This window comes from Anabrus simplex, chromosome 1, assembly GCF_040414725.1.
Source record: "Anabrus simplex isolate iqAnaSimp1 chromosome 1, ASM4041472v1, whole genome shotgun sequence".
In the NCBI taxonomy this organism is placed as follows: domain Eukaryota; kingdom Metazoa; phylum Arthropoda; class Insecta; order Orthoptera; family Tettigoniidae; genus Anabrus; species Anabrus simplex.
This window is the reverse complement of record NC_090265.1, coordinates 1,725,301,612-1,725,323,266: the sequence shown is the minus strand read 5'-3', so window position 1 is coordinate 1,725,323,266 and position 21,655 is coordinate 1,725,301,612. Positions and strand designations below refer to the sequence as shown.

At 37.8% G+C, this 21,655-nt stretch overlaps 1 protein-coding gene across 2 annotated transcripts in view; it reads left to right on the top strand.

Moving 5' to 3' along the window:
* The window catches only part of LOC136858723 (DNA cross-link repair 1A protein), a 231,959-nt gene that overhangs the window by 146,360 nt on the left and 63,944 nt on the right, over positions 1-21,655 (top strand). For both annotated transcript variants that reach the window (XM_067138466.2, XM_068229564.1), the window contains exons 6-7: positions 12,021-12,164; positions 19,135-19,259. In XM_067138466.2, the coding sequence (XP_066994567.2) occupies positions 12,021-12,164; positions 19,135-19,259 (269 nt within the window). The remainder of the gene's footprint in view (positions 1-12,020; positions 12,165-19,134; positions 19,260-21,655) is intronic.

The window sequence follows — 21,655 nt, the reverse complement described above, 5'->3', positions numbered from 1 at the left end:
GATAAGATTTTTTTTAAAAGCCTTTCTTGATATTATTTTATTTTTTATTTGCTTCAGGTCCTAGTTTGAACCGAGAACAGTACCCTGGAAACACGGCGTCCGCCAGTATTTTTCATCAAAAAGATTTTGTTATCTAATACTTAAAGAAAGTGGCTATGTTAGAGAAGACATATGTTTTATCACGTAAAATAGGAAGTTACGTTTTTTGACTGGTTGTGTTATTTTAATAACAGCCATTTTTAACCAATAGAAAAATTGTTTCTTAATTCTTGCAGTGGTTACTCTAATACTCAGTGAATGTTTAGCAAGTAAACCTTTTAAACATATGTTCTTACAAAATTAAAAATTATGCTCTTGGACTTTTATGATAGTGAAACATTGGTTTTTGTCCGCACATGGTTTAATGTTTTTAGATTCAGAGGACTTTTATCAAGAGGACGTATATTCATAGTTTTAAGACTGTCGGTGCTATTTTTTAAGTTTAAGTCATAGGTTAATGTTTATGGATCCCGTTTTTAATTAGTTCTTGCCAGTTCTGTAAAATTTGTATGTACTTTATGCATTGTTTATTGTAACTTTGTCTATGTATATTTTTCTTATTTTTGGCTGATGATGATGCACACCAGCATCGAAACCGGTACCGAGTATAATAAAATGTTATAATTTTTCTTATAACATTATATGGTATTGAATAGGTGGACCTCTCTTGTTTCCATTAGATTCTCGGTTCAATACGGAATAAACATGAAGTTTTTAAACTTGAACAACTTTGAGTAATCCTAAAATCAAATCCCTAAATTACCACTCCAACAAATGCAGGAGAAGGACCCTAGCCTGCAATACATTATGTACTTAGAGGGTTGCTAAGCGATTAACACTTTCTATATTCTGATATGTACTGTATGTAATTTTCGTCCTTAGTAATGTGATTGCATACAGCCATGTTTGATTATTACCTGTCAAGCCATAGAGTACAGACTTCCTCTGATCATGGAAGAATACTATTCTCTGCAAGACACTCCTTAATTCTCTGACCTTTCCCAGCTTCTAAATACTCAATAGATTGCAGAACGTTCTAATAACTGCTAGGAGAAAACAGTCAACTTACGCACAGACGGTATAGTATAAAGTCGACTTCTATATGAGTATTAATAAAGCATAGGGACAAACTCTTGAAAACGTGGGTAGCTATTTATGCGAACCAGTATTCAGTCACGGCCAATTGTATGTTGCACTATGTCGGGCAAGATTTTTCAAAATTGTTAAGATCCAGATACGCCCGAATGGTCAAAGCAAAGTGAATATTGTATGGAAAGAAGTGTCATAAAGTACATTACGAACAAATCAGTTATTATGTATCGGTATTAAATGTTCATAAAACTGTTAAAAAGTGTAGGTTTTTTTTTAAATTTCGTGTGGCTATTTCTAGCCGAGTGCAGCCCTTGTAAGGCAGACCCTCCGATGAGGGTGGGCGGCATCTGCCATGTGTAGGTAACTGCGTGTTATTGTGGTGGAGGATAGTGTTATGTGTGGTATGTAAGTTGCAGGGATGTTGGGGACAGCACAAACACCCAGCCCCCGGGCCATTGGAATTAACCAATGAAGGTTAAAATCCCCGATCCGGCCGGGAATCGAACCCAGGACCCTCTGAACCGAAGGCCAGTACACTGACCATTCAGCCAACGAGTCGGACAAAAGGGTAGGTAAAACAATGTGACTACAACAGGCATATCAAGACGAGTTATCTGACCTATTTATAATTAATGCTCTGGAGCAGCATGGGTCCACTAGTTATGAATTAAAATAGTTCTGGCCCATTGAGACAAACACCAGTAGTTGAGGAATGTAGGTAGCAATGAAAGGAATGGTCTGATAGATGTCAAGCTCCTTTATTCTTTTTACTTTTACTTTGAGTTTACTGTTTACTTTGAGTTTACAGCTGTCCTGTGAGAGGCTATGTTAGGGAGGACAAGTGCAATGAACCTGTGAACCTCTCTGAGCAGTGATTGTAGTTTTAAGTGGTCTGACAACTTGCACTTTACTTTTTGTCTACAGCTGTCCTGCGAGAGGCTGTGTTATCATGAACACGAGGAACTTGTGAACCTCTCTGAGTAGTGATTGTAGTAATAAGTAGCCTGACAACTTGCACTTTACTTTATGTCTGTAACTGTCCTGTGAGAGGCTGTTTTGGAGAGCATGAGCATGATGAACTTGTGAACTTCTCTGAGTAGTAATTGTAGTAATAAACAGCCTGACAAGTCGCACTTTACTTTTTGTCTACAGCTGTCCTGTAAGAGGCTCTGTTGGAGAGCACGAGCGCGATTAACTTGTGAACCTCTCTGAGTAGTGATTGTAAGATCACCAGACAAAAAATTAGTCACCCATGGAGAAATCATTACAAGCATCATAAAATACAGTGTAACTCCGCCTCTGGACTTGATAACTGCCTGGATTCGGTTAAGAAGTGAGTCCGCGAGGTTGTGCAGGTACGTCGCGTCCAGATTAAGCCACTCACTGAAGATTTGGTCGCACAGTTCCACCAGATTGCAGGGGTGCTGATGATGGTGTTTTACCTGCTGTGCCAACTTTTGCCACAGATTTTCAATGGAACTCAAGTCAGCTGTAATAGGATGGGGAAGTGTTCATAAAACCAGTCGCATATGCATCCAGCCTGATGAACTTTGCTGTTGTCATCTTGAAAAATCGGGGTATCAGTAGCATACTCATCATGCAGATTTGGACTGAAAAGCAGCACCTGATCATCCAGAATGCTTAAATAAATATGCTGGTTCATATTAGTAGTCACCTCAGTGAGCGGGCCCAATCCATGATACTTTTAGGTTAAGTCAATATTCCACCTTTACAATATTGTCTATTTATTTAAACAACATTATTAGCTATGACGGGACATGTTTAGTCTAACTTGTAGACATCATCAGCTGTAAGATATTTAAGACAAAAAGACAAGGACAGAACAACACATTAAAATAAATCGGGTTGCCAAACACGTCAACTAAAATAGCGAGTGTGTTCCAGATTGTTCCAAGTACGAACATTCAAAAGCTATTGATGAATAAAATTAAAATCATACACATGAGACGATACAGTAAAGCTTGTTGTTAAAGTTCTTCTTGAGGGTGCCGTTGACATGCAGCATTCAGGTGCGTCGGCAAAAGCTGATAATGAAGTGCATAATGTTGTTTGTAGCAGAAAAAAGACGATCAACGAGCATGTGTAGGGAATCCAGTGAGAAGATGTAAAGAACGTCATAATGGTGCAAGGTTGACATTTCTTATTAAAACTAGGTGGAATATCAGATCGTATGACGTACGTAAAAATACAGTGGACGGCCCTAGAATAAGAATAAAGATTATTATTAAAAATTGAAAAAAATGACATTAAGCAAGCGTTTATGATATAAAAACGAAAGAATGAAAAAAGGAAGATTGTGGCACATCTGACTACTTGCATTCTTGCTTCTCAAAGAGTAATTAGCTTAATTTTTTTTTTTTTTTTTTTACCTGACCTTGCACTCATGCAGGATGAAATGCTTCATTTGGTCTTTGGTGCACTCAACGACGTGCGTCATTGGAATACAGGTAAAAATGTGATTCATCAGACCCCCTTACGTTCCGCCAGTAGCTACTGTACACGTTCAATGATTTTTAGCTCAATGAAGACGTGCAGTTTTATGTGCCTGTGTGAGCAATGGCCTCTTGCGAGGTTATTATTTAGAAATTTCATGATCCGTATTGAAGTGGGATTACAATATTTAAAAATTAAGAGGGTTCCTCCTATTCAATACAAAGATATTTATTAATGTGAAAGAATCACATTACATAAAATCAGCTTCATGGTCCGTATCGCACTTCAATAGATTCACATTTAAGTATTTATTTATTTTCCACCTAGTCGGTACAATGATTGCTTATTGCAATTTTTAATGGTCAAAAGTGGTACATGTTTCGTATATTATCAACATCTTCAGCCACATAACACTGTTTAGATGAAAAATATATAAAATTGACAAAGTAATGCTTTAGAGGAAGTGTCCTTAAAATTAACATAAGATTGACAAGATTAAAACAAACAAATAACTCAAGAGAAAATATATAAATTATTATTCGTTTGTTTTAATCTTGTCAATCTTATGTTAATTTTAAGGACACTTCCTCTAAAGCATTACTTTGTCAATTTTATATATTTTTCATCTAAACAGTGTTATGTGGCTGAAGATGTTGATAATATATGAAACATGTACCACTTTTGACCATTAAAAATTGCCTTAAGCAATCATTGTATCGACTAGGTGGAAAATAAATAAATACTTAATTGTGAAAGAATCACATATCGTTCAAATGTGGTACTAGTTTCGGCACCAGATATGTGCCATCATCAGCCACAAAATCAAATCGGGCAAACACAATAAAATCCTAAAACAACTTTATACACACTATAACATCTGCATGGATGAATATGAAATATGACTTTAAAACAACTTTAAAAACACACTATAACATTTGCACAGATGAATATAAAATAAAATATGGGAGATGAAGTTGCATTCCATTTTAAAATCCGTTAAAATGATGACTCCGTTGTTGTATACCCATGGCGGTTTGTCCAGCTTATATATAACTTTAGTTTTCTAAAACTGTTAAATTATGCTGTGAGGTTTATTGTCATATGAAGTTGACACTGTGTGTGTTCTATAGTTTGGTTCCGGAAAATAAACGTAAACATGAACTGGTAAGATCCAAAGAATTAATTCCCACTTCAATATGGGTTGAGGAACCTGGGGAAGAAATTAGAAGTCGAATTAGGCAAAAGATCGGAAGAAAGATCAAAAAGAAAAGTCTAGAAAAAACCAGAGAATACTAGAAACAAACTCACCTTGAGCAGCCTGAGTGATCGGTGGACAGAGCTGGACTGATGGATGCGATTATAAGGTTAAGGGGCGAGGCGTAAGGGAGGAGAGGGGAGGGGTAGAGGCGGAGCAACTGTCACAGAGTTAAGGTGGAGCGGAAGGATGTGGTAGTGGGGGTAAATGATGTGGATATGTACTGCGTATGGTTTGAAAGATCGAATTGTTTTTAGGTGGTCTAATATTCCTTAGCCATTTAATTAAGAGATCATAAAGAATATTAGTTTTTTTGGAAATTTCATTTAAATTATAGTTAGGGTTGAAATATTGATCTCAATGAATGAAACAATTTTCGACGATGTTCATAATTGGCCCTTTGTTTTCTATTTGAAGTATTTCAAAATCATGTTCTATATCAGTAAACTTATGATTAGAGTCGTGAATGTGTTGGCCTATAGCAGAAAACTTGTTATATCTTACCGCGTTGACGTGCTCTGAATATCTGGTTATGAAGTTGCATCCTGTTTGTCCCATGTAGGAGGCGCTGCAGTCGATACACTTGAATCTATAGATTGCAGATTTGGAAAATCTGTTAGAGGTGTTGACTGATGTTGAATTATGTATAATTTCTGAGGTCCTATTATTAGTTCTGAAGAAGATTTTTATGTTATGTTTTCGAAAAACATTGGTGATTTGATGGATACCATTGTTGAATGTAAAAGTAGATGAAACATTAGTTACAGGTTTTCCTTTAGTGAGAGTAGTCTTGGGCCGGTGTCTAAATTTGATTATCTGTTCTATAAATGATCTGCTGTAACCGTTGAATTTGGCGATTGCTCTTATAGTGTTGAGTTCGCTATTGAGGTCTTTTATAGACATAGGTATCGTGAATGCACGATGAACCATGCTATTATACGCTGCACGTTTGTGTGTTTGGGGGTGTATGGAATCTTGACGAATAGTATTGGCAGTTTGTGTCTGTTTTCTGAAAATTCTATATGAAAGAGCAGATGGATTTCTAAGAATAGTTAAATCCAGAAAATTAATTACTTTTATTATTTTCGGACTCAAGTGTAAATTTGATGTGGGGGTCAATATTGTTTAGTTCTTGCAGGGTAGAGGTCGCATTCTTGATTTCTTCATCCAATATAACAAATGTGTCGTCAACATATCTGGCCCACATGAGGATGTTTGGAAAAGTATTGCTATTTATTTTTGTATTTTCCAGAAAATCTAAATAAATGTCCGCTAGAATTCCCGAAGCGGGTGATCCCCTAGCCAGTCCATTTTGTTGATAGATGGTTTCATCGAATTTAAAGAAATTATTGTTGATGACCAGTTTCAGAAGAGAAATAAAATCTTGTATTTCTAATTTGCTGAGAGAACTCTGTTTGTTAAAGTTATCTTCAATAATGGAGAGAAGTTTGGTTGTGGGTATGCTTGGATACATATTTACTATGTCGAAAGAATGAAGGGTATGGTTGGGTTGTACATTAATGACTTCATTTTTTCAACTAGTTCAGTAGTGTTCTTGATGGACTGTTTAGAGAGAAATTGATAGTTGAACAAATTGCGCAATTTTATATAGGGGGTTGGGTTTATAGTTAACAATAAGCTGGATAGGGACGTCAATTTTATGTATTTTAGGGAGGGCATTAACCGTGGGTAGATCTGGATTCATATTTAATAGTTTTGATTTTTCTTGATCTGTAAAAAGAAAAAATATATTCTTTAATGTTTGTTTTAACTGTCGCTGTATTTTCTGTGTAGGATCTTTATTGATTATTGTAAACGTGCTGTTGTTAAAAAATTCTTTGGTTTTAGATATGTAATTAGTTTTGTCCATGATAACTGTAGTATTTCCTTTATCCGCTTTTGTGACAATCAGATCGTTATTTTTAATTTTCATTTTGAGTTCCGCGATTTGTTTATGTTCGGAATTAAAATTATTGGCATTCGAATTGATAGGGGGGTTTCTTTTATTTACTTTATTGGAACTGAACATTTTATCTAATTTTCTTTTTACTTCAAATCTAATTTCGTCTTGATCTTCTAGCGGCATTTTATTGATTGTAGCTTCCGACTCAAACATTAAGTTAGTGACTGTGTTTATTTCGTTCATATTAGGCCAGTTATGCTTCGGACCCTTCGCTAAAATGGCAGTTTCTTCCGTGGTTAAAATTACGTTCGAAAGATTGACAACAGGAGGATGGAGGTGACAACTCCAAATGTTCATTTCATGCAGTTCCCGTCGCAATGTTCTCTTGCTAACAGATTGGGATGGACCTTTATTCACTGACTGCTTCCTGTCTGGTTTGGAAGCGATTTTGATACACAAGCGTCTCCGGTCCCTCTCCGTCGGGATCTTTCCCGGACCACAATTCTGACTTCATGTTTTGTGGTCACATGTAGTACACCATTGGTTGTAGACAAGTTGAACAGTCCACTGTGAAACACCATTAAGGCCCGTTTTCTCCAAATGAGTTTAAACTAGGTTTATTTTAATCTGGTGTAAGTCTGAGTTTAAACTAACATTCATTTTCCCCACATTGGTTTAAACTTTGTACCAAGTTTAAACTTGGTTCAAAGTTAAACCTTCTATATTGTAGGTTTAAACTGTTGTTTATATTCAGCCTTCTTGACATTTTATTAACGTATCTATTATTTTCCTAGTAGAATGGTTAGTTTTGACTGCGAGTACTGCAGTACTTAAATAGAAAACGTACTAAAATTAGAACGTAGTATTAGCATTAGGAAAATCAAAGTATTTATTGAGGTCTTTGATTAAATAAAAAATAATTCTGATGTGCAACTGAGTTTAAGAAGCTGCATTCTAACAAAAGTTTACAAATTTGGAGAATCGGATGTAAGGGAGTTTTTTGATGGATTTATAATTCATAAGCGAACAGCAAGGATTGTCTTGTACCGGTATCAAAGAAGGATTCGTTTAAAACGTCAGCTGCGTGAAATAATGCTGTTTCGCTAGAAGCTATGATTCTGGTTGCTTTAAGATATTATGCAGCAGGCATTTTTCTTATTAACAAACGAGAGGTCGCACCCGCGGCAATTTGCCGCACTTTTAAATATTTGTTAATAATTCGTTGCTAGCTGCTGTAGGGCTTAGGGCTCTCGTTTCATCCCTCCCCTCCCTCTCTCTTGCCTGACGTTGATTATCGTCAGTGTATTGCCTGCTGCGTTCCGGAGTAGTTTGTTTTCTTTCACTCTCGCATCTGCCGCGGCATATTGCCGTCATGCGACCCCTCGCGTAGTGCATTCTTACATGACTGCATTTCCAAAAAAGTTTCTTAAGTAAAGTTCATGAGGTTTATGGTGGCTTTCAGTGAAGTGTGGTGCTGTAGTTTTATCTTGAATTGTGACCAAATCATTCATTGAAATGTACAAATGGAAACGTTGCAGCAATTTGCTCACGCACAACCTCTCGCGCTCTTTAAGAACTCTCATAACTTTACTAGATTTTGCGACAAAATTCATTAATTTTTTTACATTGAGAAAATATTGTTACTGGGTAATTATGTTAGTACTAGTCGAAAGGCAGTTACACAGAGTACATATTCATATTTTTATCAGAGCATTCACCGCCAAAGGAAAATAGCAGCTCATTAAAATATGAAGCGAGAGCAATTTGCCTTCGCGCGACCTCTCGCGTTCTAAAACGGGTGCGACCTCTCACGTGTTAACAATGGGGAACACAGACCTTAAATTGCAGTCTCCTTATAATATTACCCATATAAAATACTGTTGATGGCATGAATACTGTAATGTGAAGCATAAAAATATTTGTACATAAGCGGTGTAATACGTCCGCTCTCCATGTGGTGTCTGATGGCTGTGGTCGTTTATGCGTTAGGTCAGCATTGTCCGAAACCGTTATTAGACAGTTCGAATCCAGGTGGTCGAAAATATTTTTACCATCAGAACGTTGGCCGGCACAGCAGGAGAGGTGGTGGTATACAATTTCTAATGGCTAGATTGCATGCCTAAAGCCTGGATTCAATCCCGAACCTCTCTGCCATGTTTACACAGAGTGGGGGCATCAATGCTGTTGATGGTGATTCGTCCATTGGATGGCGACGCCAAGCCCTGAGTAGAGCCCTTGGTGCTGTTCGGATAGCAGTAGGTTATGTTGACACTGGGGTTTACCCTCCCCATTCCTAATAATAATACTGTTTCTATGTCCCACTAACTACTTTTGACCGTTTTCTGAGATGCTGAGGTGCCGGGATTTTGTCCCGCATGAGTTCTTTTACGTGCCATTAAATCAACCGACACAAGGCGGACGTATTTGAGCACCTTCAAATACCACTGGACTCAGCCAGGATCGAAACTACCAAGTTGGGTTCAGAAGGCCAGCGCCTCAACCGTCTGAGCCACTGAGTACAGTGCCCCCTTCATACAGTCATATACAGGGTGAACTTTGATAAAACCGACAAACTGCAGGGACTTATTCCTGACTGGAAATGGAGGAGAAAATGCCCTATGAACATGTGTCCGAAAATGCATCGTTGCGCCGGTAGAGGGCACGGACGAATGAAATTTTTTCTGACTACTTGCAGAGTGTTTCTTCTGTTGCAGATAGTGTGATTAAAGCAGCATACTGTCGGAAGCAGAATGGTCCGGTATTCATGTCGGGAACAAGCCGAGATGATGTTTGTGTACGGCGAAGCCAATGGAAACGGTCGAGAAGCAAGCACGGCTATACCAAAACAAGTACCCTCACGACACCAACCACATCACACAACGTTTCAAGCCATTTTTGGGCGTTTGTGTGATCATGGGTCCTTTCAGACAGACGAACGTGCGGGAGACAGCGGACTGTGCATACACCAGATCTGGAGGAACAGGTTCTACAAGACATGGTGTAAGCCAGACTACGATTATGTGTCTCCTGCATGACAGCCGCTATTATCCCTATCACCTGCAACAAGTGCAAAGATTATCAGCAGTGGATTTCCCTCTACGGGAAGGATTTTGTCGATGGTTTTTGCACCAGGCCATCACAGTTATGGGATTTCTGTCATCAGTTCTCTTTACCGATGAAGCAACCTTTACCACAAATGGCATCGTCAATCCGCATAATCGTCATCTGTGGGCTACAGAAAATCCCCGGGAAATGGTTGAAGCATCTCACCAGCATCGGTTCAGCATCAATGTTTGGGCAGGGATTCTTGGCGACCACATACTTGAACCAGTTATTATTCCACAACGCCTCGACGGAGGAACGTACCTGGACTTCCTGCAGAGTACTCTGCCTGGATTGCTTGAGAATGTGCCTTTGGCAATAAGACAGGTTATGTGGTTTCTGCATGATGGAGCACCACCCCACTTCCGCATTACAGTTCGCCAACACCTCAACATCATCTTCCCCAGGCGCTGGATAGGACGCGGAGGCCCTGTTGCATGGCCTCCTAGATCACTGGACATCTGAAAAGCGTTGTGTATGCTGCACCAGTTCCTGATGTGCAGACCCTTCAACAGCATGTTCACGACGCCTGTGACTCTATTCGGCGAGAGGCCAGAACATGCGAAAGAGTGAGGCAATCCATGATACGACGTCTGAACGCGTGCATTGCAGCCCATGGAGGCCACTTTGAACATCTGCTGTGACGTGGATGCGATGTGTTCCGTGACTATTTGTTGTCATTGCACGCACACCATCCATTTCCGGACACATGTTCGTAGGACATTTTTTTCTCCATTTCCAATCAGGAATCAGTCCCTGCAATTTGTTGGTTTTATTAAAGTTCACCCTGTACCGTATACTGTACTTCAATAAATATTTATGGGATCAGAAAAATAATAGTGTGTTTCATGCTTGCTAGTAAACTAGTAATAAAATAAATTATAGTTAAGAATGTTTCATCCTAACTATTGCCAGCATACCAGCAATAGAAATATTAATGCTATAGGAAGAAGAGTATTATGCATACAGTACTACATACCGTGAACTAGGCCTAGGTTATGTTATAAATGAATCTAGAATCAAGTAATACATCTCCAAATAATACATCCTCACTGGTCTGTCTGCTGGATCCGAGGTTCGCGAGAATGATCCCGGCCGAGGGCAATGGATTTTAATAGGAGATAAATCTCGAGCATGTTTGGAATTTGTTCACTTGAAATTCACATAAATGTTGATTTTCTGAGGAAAGTAATATTACTAAAAGACCAGGAGTTTAATATTTCAACATTCCCGTATGTTCCGTAAGACAATACAGACATCAAAAAACACGTATTAGGCCGACGGTACTTGTTTATGGTAAAGCATATTAGAAAATAATAAGAAATAAAAGTGCTCTCCAAGAAATTGTAGACGACAATGGATAAAATTATACGACACAACACTTTGTACAAATATAAACTATGTATTTATCAGTAGAGCTAATATCTCGCTGAATTTCTACTTTATTCACTACGTACGATAGCATTAATTCGCCACAAACAGCTGATATTAATACAAAAATGTTAGTCATTGAATTACTTGGCTCTGATTGACCAATTCCAATCAACCATGCCTTCGACTGTTCTTTCAGTGCAGCCAACGCTAGCGCAAACTTGACATCATTAGTTTAAACGGATGAGCTGTCATTTAAACTAAACGAGTGTCAGAAATTGGTGGAGAAAATGGACGCAGGTTTAAATTAGGTACTAAAGTTAAACGGGTTTAATTTATACCAGGTTTAACTTGATTTGGAGAAAATGGTCCTAAATCCAGCAACTTCACACACTGTATGGCCATGGGCACGGCCAAACACGATTGCCTTGCCCCTTTTTGCCACTCTGTCACATCCTTACATCTACCCGTATTGACGTACATTGTTTGCTTGAAACATTAACTCACGATTGCTACTGCCTTATGCTCACATAGAGGCAGTGCGCGTGTGGTTGAGCGTGGGACTCGTTCGCTGTGCCATCTGCACAGGCATAACGGTCCATCTAGGCATGCCCACTGGGATGACTAATTTTTTTTCCGGTGAGCTTAGTTTTAAGTGGTCCTACAACTCGCACTTTACTTTGTGTCTACAGCTGTCCTGTGAGAGGCTGTATTATCATGAGTGCAATGAACTTGTGAACCTCTCTGAGTAGTGATTATAGTTTTAAGTAGTCTGACAACTCTCACTTTACTTTGTGTCTGCAGCTGTCCTGGCTCACTCATGTTCCTCTTCCAACTGCTGGATGGAAGAAACTTCCTGCATGTCGGAGACTTCCGAGCAGATGCGAGTATGGAATCCTATCCTTGTTTCTGGAATCTCACTATCGACAAGCTTTATCTGGACACAACGTAAGTAAAGCCTTTTTTTTTTTATTGAGTGCAGTATTGTAACAGGTATTCATGCAACTCATATAAAAAGTGGACCTTTAAGCAATGGTCATTAGCTGAGTGCTTAATTAGATGTGTGCAAAGGAAGTTCATGATTCACTTGTTAATACTGTCTATCGTAATCTATAATCTTCATATCCGTATTGACGAACTACACAATTATAAATAGGAAAGGAATTCCACCTTATCAATACTTGTTTATTATAGCTATTATACTACAGTACCGGTTTCGACCCCCAGTTTCGGGTCATCCTCAGCTGAACAATACACTCACATATAGTACATCAAGCAATGATTGATATTGCTTTGTCTGGGGAATGCCATATGATAACAAATGTTTGAATACGTCCAAGTGGGGCATGTCAAATCGGGAACTGACGTGTGTCACTATGTGTGATACTGCAAGTATATATCTATAAGAACATACTTTTAACTTAAAATTGGTTTGTACAACACCATCTTAAAGCTAATTTATAAGTGTATATGGCTAAAAACAGTATATATAAGAACACTTCATGCACATAAACGTTTGCATCTTGCGTATATCCAGTTCATCAAGTGACTTCTGTGTTTGAGTCTTTTGTCATGGTTGTGCATTTTGTTGATGCTTTGTGCTGAAATAATATGATTTTCTTGTAAAATTGTCCTATTATTTATATAAAAGATTTTTATCTTCATATATATACATAGAATAAAACACTTCTTGAAATTTAAAAATGAGTTCCAGGCATGTAGTTACAACTAGGATAAAATGTATGTATACAGCTCTGCTGTGTGTTGAATCTTGTTGTTATGTTATGAGCTCTCACACAAAACGCAACTAAACCACGCCAACAATAATATCGTATCACCTACGCACAGCTACAGATGGGAAAGGAGCTACCACCTTGGGTCTAATGCCACACCAGGCAAATGCTGGGGCTGTATCATAATTAAGGCCACGGCCATTTCGTTCCCACTCCTAGTCCTTTCCTGTCCCATCATCGCCATAAGAACTACCTGTGTCGGTGTGATGTAAAGCCAATAGCAAATACCATATTAACGCGAATAATCCCCGCATATTTTTTTAAAAATTTTGTGGCACGAAATTGGGATGCGGGTTTTATTTGCGTCAAGGTTGCCAACACGCTCCTGGCTCACCTAGTTTTTGATGCTGAGTGTACAGTTATGCTTTGTGCAACCGTTGATGGAAGAAAACTGTCCCCATCTGTCATATTTAAACGGAAAACAATTTAGACTTTTAATTCTATACTGACTTTACATTTTTTTTAAAAATAGTACTATATTTTACAGAGTAATTTAAATTCAAAATTTCTCCGTGTCACAATAGAACGCATCTGCCAGAACGTGCAGGGGTAGCTTTCCTCACTTTCACTCACTTCGGTGTGTCTATAGTGTGTTTCATAGCTGAAAATAGAGTGAAATTGTAATTCTTTTGTGTTCAGCGTTTTAAGGAACGCCACAATGTCACATAGCAGGCAGTACGCGGAAAAGCAGAATCCGCGAAAACTGGCAAGGGTTGGCATTTCTGAATTACAAGATGGCTGTTGATTCGAAAACACGTAATTGGAAGTCCGATTTCTGTATTACAAAGACTTTGAATTAACGAGGTTTTACTATATCGCAAAACTAACATCAGATTTCACCGGTGTGTCTATATCAAGTGTTTACATTGAACGAAAAGAATTATCCACCGCCGGTCATGTTACTGTCCAGTTACCATCTTATAATAAAAAGTCCTTATACAGTTGTTTGACACTTGTATAGTTATACAGTGAATAAACCCTGTATACGTGTTCTATATTTTTCTTACTAATAAACTTGGTATAGGCATTGTATTACTATACAACATGTATACACTCGTTCCAAGTCGTAGGAATCTATTCCTGCAGTTAACTGACGTATTTCACACGTTCACCGCCTTTATGATCGTTTCTGGTTGTTGTCTACAAGCAAAACTTTCCTGAAAGTCGTGCAGTAGCACGGCGTATCGAAAAGGCAGTGGCAACACAAAGTGAGACAGCTGGAAATTGGCTTATATTGATATTATATTTCTTCAGCTTGCTTGTGTAATGAACGCCACGAAAGAAATGGAAAAGCTTAAGAAAAGATCAAGAACTCCTAATGGCGATAGTACGGAAAACATAAGCAATTGTCATTGAATCGGTGTGTTGAAAAGGGTACACATTCCAAAATCCTTACTTTTCAGGAGATAGGAAAAACCGTTTTGTAGCTAAAGTAAAGGTTTGATCAAAAAAGTTTCTATGAGGCATTTATACATCATCTGCGTATTCAACTTCAAAGTATGGAAATCATATTACGTACGGTTTTCAAGTTATACCATTTTTTATGTCAAGGAATATGTCCCTTTTTATACTCAAATTTGAAAAAGATCTTTGTAGAGGCAGATAATGTATAATAAACTCATAATTTCAAAAGTCTGTTAAGCAGTAGCACATCATTACACAAAAATTCACCCAACCATCATTTCTTTTATAGTTATTCATTGTCATTCCGTCTCTTTAAAAGTGTTTAACTTTATGAAGATGTGTAGCCTCCATAACCCCTAAATAATGTATGTCTTTTATGTTTAAAATATCGTGAAGATAATCAACGATATCGTCCATTCCTTCAATGTTGAATGGATAAGTCAAATACTTCACCACGATTATATTACTGCAGACAGTAAATACCACAAAAATAAACTGCTCATTTCTTTTTCCGCTATTCGCTGCTATACAACGCTTATACAAGGGTCCTGGTCTGTGTAAGCAATTCAATGAATAACTATAACAGGTGTATACACAGGAGGTTTATACACAGTTTATGTGAAATTCGTTACTAATAAACCGTTAAAAAGTTATACACCGTTTATTAGTAAAACGGTAAAAAGAGACCACGTGTGAGAAGTGTTTTAGACGAACATCAGAATGCGCCAGTGTATCTGTTTAAAGTGTTTACATTGCCAGAGGTGCCAACTATTATGGATTGTCTGTAATTATTACGGATTTCACCTTGTGATTATGGAATTACGGTCAAAGGGGAAATTATTATGGAAAAGCTGACATTATCAGGAAAAAAAGAAAAGAAGGAAAAAGGCTCAAAAAGATTGAACATTTCTCCTAAATCGTCCTTGTTTCAATGCTTGTGAGTTGGCAACAATACTTATTCAGTCGTGACTTCCTTTTGCCACCCATAAGCGGTGTAAAATCATTGCGAATGAAGGAGCTCAGGTGCTGCTCTTCTCCACTATAAATGTTGAATTTGTTCTGTTAAGTGTACCTGACAGTTGACAGAAAGATTGAGAAAGAAGTGAGGCCTACATTAAGCACATCTGCACTGGAATCGCTTATGGTTCAGAAGACGAAAATGTCATCACAAAGGGAAGGATGCTACAAGAAAAATTACAATACACTGAAAAGCAGCTTTTGCATGAGAAACAAGTTACAAGGAATGTTTTATCACAGAACTAGCAGGTTGTGTGCAAATGTTGTTGTGTAATATGATATACATTCAAATGGATTGCTAGAGGGAAGGGTAAAAGGGGTGTCATTATCAAGAAGGGAGGAGCATGCTTTGGATGCTTTGGACTTGACTCAAAAATTTTCTCGGGGACGGAGGGCGATTACTGATAATCCACTTCAAAGGTTGGCACCTTTGCATTGCACTAAAAAAATTATCCATCAACAAGTAGAAAGAGACCGCGTGTGAAGTGTTTTAGACGTGGTGTGGATGAATTTGTAAGTAATTTAGGAGAGGATTCTAGTGATGCAAGAGACAACGAATCTTCCCATCTACAGGGAATCGAGCCCATTGCAAGTTCAGATTAATGAAATATCTGTCACGTAAGTAGGCCTACTTGCTCATTTTCATGGAAAATATATTTCATAGTAGTGATAATGTATTTTTATCATTGCAGGCAAAGCAGCTATATCTGTAAATTTACATGTCCATATTTGCGTAAAGACAACGTGGACCCCACGGAGTGATATGAAATGTTTGTTTATGCCTGCGTTACTCTTTCGATGGAATGAATAGTACATTTCAATTTTTTTTTCTTTTCAAAATGAGCCTTCCTAAAATGAGGGTGCGGGCATCATTCGACGGCGGGGATTATTCGGGTAAATACGGTAATGAAAGGTGTATGTACATTTAGCCTTAGTAATATTTTAAGTACTAAATTATTATCAGTTGACGAAGCCTATTTCCTTGTATATGGTCAATGGCAAAAAGATTCTTGATTACTAATCGACTTCGACATCGCTTTCGAATTCTGACGAGAGAGCTTGCTATTGAACATAGCGAGGAAACGTTACCGAAGATGATCAATCGCATGCAATATAATGGCTGGGTGCATAAATATTGGTACTGGAAAAAATCGTGCATGCTTAATCACTCATAATAACGGATGTCAGTGTTGAGATTCTTACTGTAACTAAAGGATAATACATAGTTTAATATAGGAATTTTGAAGGGACACAAGAAATCTGACATTATAACAGGGTTCTCGTTATATGCCGTACTCGCTATTATAGACTTCTACTGTATATCGACAACCAAAAACGAAAGGAAAACTTACATACAAAAGCCAAAAACATAATATATTTTACAATACTTGCTCCTTTAATGTCACTACTATGCATTTAAACTCAGTCTGCCTTATTGTCCAGGCCTAATTTTCTTCTTTTCTCTAAATTTTCCAACTCTTTAATTTCCTTATCGAGATTTAAGGTTTCCATTTTCACTCTATTCTATTTTCATCTTGTGCTCACTTTCTAAACATTCTAACCGTCTTTTATAAAACAATGGCTTTATTTCAAGTACATTGTCAGTCTTCTTCTTTTTGCGTCCTTTATTTCATGACTTTGTCCGCTTTTTTCGAGGTCTTAGCAAGAGCAGTGTGCAGATCAGCTAGCTGGCCTATTGATTTGGAAGCAGGAACCTGAAATAGAAGAAATAAAGATGTGTAGGCTAATTGCTTGCCGACTAATTTAACTTATGTAATGCAGGACAAATGTAAGATTTCTTCACTTATGGTACTTCTTCAACACAAATACTTTCTACAACCTCATTATGGGCTGGTATCTCTTCCCAGCACTATCAGATGTTCCCCCTCCTGCACTGCAATAGCATGTGACTCATCAGAGGTAGAGATGGAAATAAAGTCTTTGCCACTGTGCAGCTCTGAAACTAAACAGCAAACATTATATACACACCTCATCAACAGAAACTTTCATTGAAGCAGAATTATTTCGGTTTTAAAGGCAGGTCATAACGAAATGATTTAGGTCTCAAAAATTGAATCTTACATGGGAAAATACAGCTCACCTGACATAACCTCAGAATGAAAATTGGAATCGTCATCATATGGGTTAGCTAGGGCAAAAAATTGGGCCTGCAGGGCAGCAATCAATTTCTGCCCCGTCTCATCCACGGTTGGTTTATTAAAATTACCACCTCCTGTCTTGTTCAGTTGAATCTTTAAATAATGTATTGTGTAAATATATGCATTGTCTTCTTATAACAAAGTAACATATCTATATATTTTATAACTTACCTTATCATGGGCAAATGCTTTCCTCTTCATTTTTTTTATATTCTTGTAGCAGTACTTTAATGTTTGCCAAGACCAATTAGGCTGATTTATGTTACAAGAATTGAAATCAGAGGCAATATTTTTCCATGTACTCTGCTTTTGTGTGGATGTTATCCATCATTTTTTACTCTGTAATATGCCTATATTTCCCCAAAACTATTTCAACTAGGAAATCCTTGTCCTCCTTGAAATTAAGAGAATGGTCCTTTTTCTGCTTAATTTCAGTCATTATTTTTTCTTCCTTTCACACAGCACACGGGAATACGAAGGAAAACAGTCTCAAACTTCATGCCGCGACCAGCGATACTCAGCTGTGTCTGCGATATTGCCAAGCACTCACATATGAACCGAGATCAAAACTAAACTTCGATTAGCTGATCGAGATCAAAACTAAACTTCGATTAGTTCATCCTAGATTGGTATTATACAACACGACGCCGGTCTGATCTCAGGTCATTTTCTGAACTTAAATAAAAATTGATCTCCAATCAAAGATGTTCCTTTGCTCTAATTTCCACATATTTACTGGAAACTAATTCTATTTTATGCTGCGACACATTATTATACTGTTCATATTCAAAAAATGAAAGTTAATGTATCGAACAAAGACTTCAACTCTCAGCAAGTGACACGTACTAATGCACTCAAAGCACAGATGGAAATTGACATGAGGGCCACGTCAGCAGTGGTTTTATGTGAAAGTCTTATTAACAACTAAGTGGAGAAGTACCAGCAAACATTGAGGTTTCATTGTCATGGATGGCCTCATTTCAGTCCAACGGTTTGTAACGACTCCCCTGATATAAAATACGTAACTATGAAAAATTCTGGTAGGTCATCTCTCCATTACTTATGTTGTCACTGTATTGACTTCTTCATTGATGAGCCTGTTCTCACATATTTCACAACAGTTTCCTATCCTGGTGCAAGAGTTTTAAAACTCTAGCGTTGGTAGAGTGAGGGCTTCCCCTGTTCCCTTGTTCATTCATTTAAAAGTTTGGAATGTCTCTCTCCTCTTCTTCGGCCAGCTCTCTCCATCTCACAGTCAAGGCACAGCTCTCCTTCCTTTGTCTGGGAAATTAGGGTTGTCCATGCTGCACGGTACAGGTTCGTGGCCTGGGGTGTGCATTTCAAGCATAAATTGCTCCTTAATTCAGATCCTGGGATCGGTACTGGTAGGACACACTATGTATGTATGTATATTCTTGAATTAAGGTTTTCTGGACTAAGCCAGTTAGGCACGCACTGTCGAGATACATACAATAGACTGCCATTTTTTAGATCTTTAATGGAAAAGTTTTCTTTGATTGCTGTATGAGACTTGTATTTTTGCAGGTACTGTGAACCCAAGTACACATTCCCCACTCAAGCCGAGATTATAGCTCAAGTAGTGCAAGTCTGCAGACAGCATTTAGAGAGGAATCCTGCTACCTTGATAGTGTCTGGAACATACACTATTGGTGAGTACTAGACATCATATCCATATGAGGAATCCTGTTCAGGATAGGACCACAAACTTTGTCACATTCGTTATTCTCTTATAGGTAGTGCACCCATCCTGCGTCCAGGTACAACACATGTAAAAGTATACCAGTAGCTGGTGTTCTCTCAGGGTAATTCTTCATTAAAATGGTTTAGATTAACGTGGATTCAGAGGAAAGACATGGATCGGGCGCGGCGTAAATATTTCCGGATGAACGTTTCCATCCTATCGCATTTTCGAATCAATCAGTCAATCACCGCAGGTCTTATAGTAAACCGCATATAAAACAACTTAAAAACTAAGTCAACATACATCTAACATCTACAAAGCACAAACTCACTCATTTAAAAAAAAAATCAAATTTATTAAACTAATTGAATATTAAAAAAAGAGAACGTAAAATCTGCTGATATTCTTCCAGTTATGACATAACATCAATTGAAGGCCCCCCCGGAAGAAGGGTCTAAGCCACATTTTTCAGCAAGTTGAGTTTTTTGTGGAATAAGGGTCTATATCATCTCAGGTTATTGTATGCGAACTATGATAGTCATACCTTTAACAGAAATAGGTCATTTGTCTGTTAAACAACTTCTTTGCCTGGGAGAAGGGTCTATGCCACTCATTCAAGATGGCTGCCAGTGTGTTGAATGTTTCGTCCAATGAGTTAAAAAACTTGAATAAAACCAGAAAAACTAAGATAAATGTGGATAACTGGAAGGATAATGAATGAAAAAGGAAACGAAATAGGGGTGAGACTTATATAACAACGAAAGGCGTTAAAAAAGAAGCAAAAACAAGGCCACAACAGGCGAGTGGAATAAGGGTCTATAATAAATGGGTTATGTTGTGCTAAGGAAGGTCCTTAGAATAAATTTGGTCATTTACCCAAGGAGGCCAGCGTCAGTGGGTAGGGTCTGACACATCCCACTCTGATGAGTCTAGTGTCAGACCTAAAACGAAACGCTGGTTAATAGAGCAAATGCCTGAAAGGCCTTACGTCTGATCTGTTTTTTGACATGCTGTATTGCTGGAAAAATATCTAATTCCCTCCTTGGGAACTTAGAATTTCCATATACTCTTCAGTGCCGAATAACAAGTATTAGGCTGTATTTTCCCTTTTACTTAAGGTAATTTCTTTGTGATTTCAACTCTCGTGGCGATTATTCTCCTCTTCTGTCGCAGCAGAACTAATACACGTCTGGTTTCTATCTGTTCAATTTTGTAATTGTGATGATAATAATAATGTGTTCTATTTTACTTGCTTTTCAAAACAATTCATTTGATACAGTTCTGTTCTCTCCTCACAGCCTTTCAAAAATTGTATGTTCCAACTTGGTCATGGCTTCCTATGAACTTCCAGCTTAATATTCTTTTCCATATAATTCCGGCCTGTGTGGTCCATACCTCTACTTGATGCCATTTTGAAACACGTCAGAAAATGCAGCGGTCACAGTAGAGATTGGAAATTTTCATTGAGCTAGAAGTGCAGAAAGCAGGATTATAAAATGAGAAAATTGGTGGTCTCGATTTAAATTTTTGATATTTCCAAGTATAGCTCTCAGAATACATTTCAGGAAAAAAGCCTTTTTTTAGACAAGTGATGGTGTCTATCAGACAAACATGAGAAAAGGTGTTCACAATCTGTATTTGCACATGACATCCACATAACTTTAAGCAGGGATTGTACAACAGCGTAGTTTATGGTCATTTCCTGCAGCACATCCACTTCTTCATCACAGCTGTCTATTATCACCATAGTGTCACTCAGATTTGAACAGAACTGTAGATGTTCTACAGTTTTCCACCAACAGTCATCGGTGGAATTTGCAAACACATCGTTAATTTGGTAGAATTCACTTGCAGAATCACCACTTCTTAAAGTTGTTAGGTTTGTCAAATTGTGTGATGCAACGTTGATCATCTGACTTTTTATTTTGTGTTTCAGAGTAGCATGTGAGAAACTTTGCCACTATGATACCTAGATCCAGCAACCTTGTTTGTTCTCTCTGTCTTAGGCAACAGTAGGATTGGACTGGCCCTCTAGGAAATTAATTAGGTTAACAATACCACTACCCACTTCCCTTATGAAAGAAGAATCTACTTCAGCATCTTCCTTAATATTGACGCAAGTACAATAACAGGTATAACTTGAAAACATTATTCTCTCACCCATGGGTAACTAATGTAGATATCGAGCTCGAATATTATTATTATTGTACGTATAGCTATGAAATGTTTACATCCATTTAGTATTAGTATTATTTACGTTGTTAAGTTATATGTACGGACGATATGATCACGCTGTTTTTGAGGTTATGTCATGAAAGAGGCACTGTATATAGGCATTTATCAGTTAATGTAAATACCTGTACA